At 22.2% G+C, this 5,000-nt stretch overlaps 1 protein-coding gene across 1 annotated transcript in view; it reads left to right on the forward strand.

Moving 5' to 3' along the window:
- Positions 1 to 4,845, forward strand: part of PF3D7_0207100 (conserved Plasmodium protein, unknown function) — a gene marked incomplete at both ends in the record, with an annotated part of 5,439 nt that extends 594 nt beyond the window's left edge. The window contains 3 exons of the mRNA XM_001349545.2: positions 1 to 4,516; positions 4,627 to 4,689; positions 4,781 to 4,845. The exon at positions 1 to 4,516 is cut by the window's left edge and continues 594 nt beyond it. Coding sequence (XP_001349581.2) covers positions 1 to 4,516; positions 4,627 to 4,689; positions 4,781 to 4,845 — 4,644 coding nt within the window. The remainder of the gene's footprint in view (positions 4,517 to 4,626; positions 4,690 to 4,780) is intronic.
- Positions 4,846 to 5,000: the final 155 nt, after the last annotated feature.

Below are 5,000 nucleotides of genomic sequence, written 5' to 3' on the forward strand. Positions count from 1 at the left end.
AAAACGAAAACGAATATATCATATAACAAGATGAATAGTTTTAAAGACAATGAAGAAAATATAAATTACATGGATAATAATAATATTAAGAGTAATAGTAGTAGTTATTGTAGTTATTCAAATAAAATCAACCAAAACAATGTAAACCATACACATTTGAAAACAGAATTTCTTAACGAAAAAAATAGTCATACACAAAATGAACAATCCATACCATTACTTGATGGGTTACAAAATAATCATAATTCAGCTACCAAATTTCATAATAATATTTATGATAACAATAATTCACTTGTTAATTATAAATCTGATAAAGGCATAGACCTTCATAATAAGATGATGAAGATAGAAACAGATAAAAATGGAATTATTACACTGGAGAAAAAGAAACATGATGAAAAATATTATAATAATATATTTTTAAATCCATTAAATGATAATTCAAATAATGTTGTTATTACAACTTGTGATAATAAAGAAAGTTATCGAAACAGCACAAGTGATATGATAAACAAAATTTTTGAAAAGATGATGAATGAGAAAAAAAATATATTAAAAATGAAAAATTTTAATGATGTTATTAAAAAAAAAATTACAATGGCAAAAGAAAAAATACTTAATTCAAATAGTACAATTAATATGAAAAAGGTTTCTTTTTATAATTCTAAGGATGAGGACTTATTTAATGAAAAAGAAAATAGTTATAAATATGGTGTAAAGAGGGAAAACCAGGAAGATATAAATGTAATAAAAAATAATATGAAAAGGAATAATATAAATATTGATAATAATGATAATATAAATATAATTAAAAACGATAGTGTAAGTAAAAATATTCATATAAATAATAAAAAGAAAAGGGATGATGATTTCCCTTTTAATAATAGTGCTGGGCTATTATTAGATTTTGATTTGTGTAAAAGGAAAGTTTTGGAAATACTTAAAAATGTGCAATCATCAAAAAAAAAAAATAAGATTTTAACAAATCATAATCATAGTAGTGATAATCAAAATTGTCATAGTAGTGATAATCAAAATTGTCATAGTAGTGATAATCAAAATTGTCACAGTAGTGATAATCAAAATTGTCATAGTAGTGATAATCAAAATTGTGATAGTAATGCATGTAATAAAAAGGATGAAGAAAAAAAGAGAAAAAAAAAAAAAATTAAGAAAAAAAATAAAATGAAAAATAAAAGCAATAATAAAAGTAAAAATAAAAGAGAAACTAAAAGTAAAAAAATTAGCAATAATAATAATAATGATAATATGAATAATCAGTGTGATAACATGGGTGACCAAAGAATAAATAATGAAAATATGGATAAACAAAATGTTAATATTCAAAATGAAGGTAATGGTTTTAATAATAATAAAAATAATAATGATCTTTTAAATGTTTATATATCACCTAATATGATTAATCATTCTTTATCTTCAACTTGTGAAAAAAAAAATAAAGAAGATAACAAAATGAATGACAATAAATTTCTTAATAGCAGTAGTAAAATGAAAATTCCAGAGATAAGTACGAACAACTCAAATGAAAAGATTGTTAATGTGTCAAATGATGAAATGTTAGTATATCATAATTTAACCGTATTAAATGTAAAGGAACAAGGAGGTGTAACAGAAGAATCGAGCTGTATAAAACGCACATATTTTGTGGATCAATTTTATGATTCATATAATATGAGAAATGAAAAAATAACAGATGATAATATGCAAGTAGAAGATATATATAATGTAAAGGAAAATATAAAAAGAACTCTAAAAGGTGATGGTCATGATGATGTCAAAACGAATATGCTGAGTGAAGATAATAGTTATGCAAGTGGTTTATGGGGTAACGAAATAAACTTTATTAGTAATAATGAAAATTGTTTAAATAGCTATGATATATCATGTGATGAGAAATATATCCCAAATGAAGAGGAACAGGATGAGGAACTTTGTTCAAATAATATTCTTGTAAAAGATATAGAAGAAAAGAAAATGTGTGGTAAATTATTTTTTGAAGAAATTTGTGTATTCAGAATAAATGAAAAGAATGAACATGGACATGAAAACCTAAGAAAAAATAATCACAATGACGATACTCATAAGATGTATAGTAGTTATGAAAATATACAAAATATTAATAAACAGAGTACAAACCCTTTTTGTAAAAAAGATGAAATGGAGAAGAGCCAAGGGACTAATTTATTTTATGATAATTACATTAACAGTGTGGACATAACAAAATTAGAATTAAATAAGAATTGTTACCAACATATTAATTATGAAGTTCAAAATTTAATTAAAAAAGAAAATTCATATGCAGCTGAAATGAATGTAGGGTTAGTGTTTCGTAAGTATATTCCTATTCTCATAAATTTGTCATGTAATTATTTGCTTATAAAAAAGAATGAAAAGAATGTGATTACTTGTATATCATATACTAACATTATAGACGTAAAAATTGTAAAGAAGAGTAAAAAAAATAAGGAACGGTTTTTATTTAAAATAGTTTATGTATTTAAAAAGAAAGAACAGAAAACTGAAAAAAATGTAACTCTTTTATTTAGAGCAAATTTAATGGAAATTTTTGAAAAGATAAAAGGACGAGTAGATTATTGTATAATACCAAATGAAGATGATAAAAATATTCAATTACAAGACAAAAAAAAAAAAAAAGGAAAGAAAAAAAAAGAGCTACAGGAAGAAAAAATGAAAAAAAAAAAAAAAACACAAGAATATGTAGATATCGAAACGGTATATGAATATGTAATAGAAAAATATAAAAGAGTACATGTATTATATTTAGGACGTTTATTACAGATTGTTGAAAAACTTTTTAAAAAATATATATTAAAATATTCATTTCATAAATTAAGAATATTTTATGAATATAAAATAGAAATGGAAAAATTAAAAAAAAATTATATTCACTGTATATATGATATAAGTGATAAATTAGAATTCCTTATAAAAAAAAAAATGCAACATTATTTTAATCATATAATAATAAATAGTTATGAATCAAGTTTTATTAATTATCAAATCAAAACAAATGATATGTTATATAATTTACTTTTAAAAGAAAAATCTGCTTACCAAAACCATTTGGGTAAAAATTATATTTTAATATTATACAAAGTATTACTTAGTATGTATAAAAAAAAAATGGCTATCTATTTTAGATCTTTTGTATACAATAATATAAAAGTAAGTAAAAAAAAAAATGCGTTTGCATATACATTAACTCGTGTAAATAGTATATTAGTTTTATATGAAAGACGGATTAAATCATTTATCTTTTCCAAATTAAAATTTAATTATGATAATGTATCATATTTTTGTTTTACTATGTATAAAATATATTTAAGAAGAATTTTATTTGGATATCTACGCATACGAGATAATCGTATCAATATTAAAAATGTGATTGAAAAAAATGTTTACAGGCTTGTTAAATTAATTTCAAAAATAAGTGATAATCATAAATATAATGCATTTTTAAAATTACAAAAATATGTATATGAACAAAATGAAAAGAAAAATAAAATGATATGTGATAATTTAATATATGCAAATAATGAATTGTGTAATAATCTAGACAAAATAGCTATTGAAAAGGGAATTAATCAAATAGATTGTTTAATCAAATTTAAAAGAAAAGAATGTTTAATGAAATATTTCTATACATTAAAAGGTCCACAAATTAATACTGAACGTTTCTATTATTGTATAAGATATTGTAGTATCTTTTCATTTGTATTAAATAAAATTATACAGAAGAAAGTGCAACATATTTTTTTCCAATTTGTACTTAAAACATTACAACGAAATAATAAAAATAGATTAACACATGCAATCAAATTATTACAAGTATTAGTACAGAAAAAAGAAAAAAAAAGTGTAATAGATGTATTACAATTATATGACAAATATCCATATATATTTCAGTACAAAGATTTAACAAAGATAGAGGTTTTTGTTATTTGTGTACAAAATTTTGTAACTCTCTATAACAGAAAGCTGTTATTAAACTTTTTATTAAAATTGCATTATTTAAAATATCAAGAGCAGTTTATGAAAACATATAATGGTATTGGAAGTATATACAAATTTGTTCATGTCCTGGACAAGAAGCTCATGAATACTATACGTGAGTCATTCCGGGTAATATTACAAAATGATAAATTTCTAAGAGAAAAAATGAACATGAAGATGGAACAAATGGATATGAAGATGGAGAAAATTGATGTGAATATGGATCAAATGGATGTAAAAATGGAACAAATGGATGTCAAGATGGAACAAATGGATGTCAAGATGAAAAGAATGAACAAGAAGAAATCGAAACAAATACATGTTAATTACAATAATAAAGCATATTCTTCATCTTCTCCTTCACCTATGTTACGTTATAATAAATATAAGGACATGTCATCGAATTCGGCAAGTCTCATAAAGAAGTATCCTTTCCTCATATACAACTCGGAAATATCTCCGGACTGTACAACCATGGCGGGTAAATTTTATAATCAAAAAAATAAGTAAACGAATGAATATATATATGTATATATATTTGTGTGTATGCACGTTTTATACTTACCCCTTTTTATATATACCACTTAACAGATGATAAATTATCGTTACCATCGAACGAATCGGTTACACACATATTTTCCTACGCATATGAAGGTAAGCATAAATAAATAAATAAATAAATAAATATAAATATATATATATATATATATATATGTGTATATTTTTTTTTTTTTTTTTTCTGTAGATATGGATAAGATTAAAAAAAAAATATATGACTTCAATAACAAAATGAGCAATGTTGATTTATAGAAAGGGCAGGAACTATTAATACACTGATCGATAAGCCAATATATACATATATATAGTTATATATATTTCCTTATAATTTGTCTTTTTGTTATTTTTTTGTTGTATACCATACAAATGTCATTTATTGTATTATGTCCACATTTCTTTTTTTTTTC

This window comes from Plasmodium falciparum (assembly GCF_000002765.6).
Source record: "Plasmodium falciparum 3D7 genome assembly, chromosome: 2".
In the NCBI taxonomy this organism is placed as follows: Eukaryota; Apicomplexa; class Aconoidasida; order Haemosporida; family Plasmodiidae; genus Plasmodium; species Plasmodium falciparum.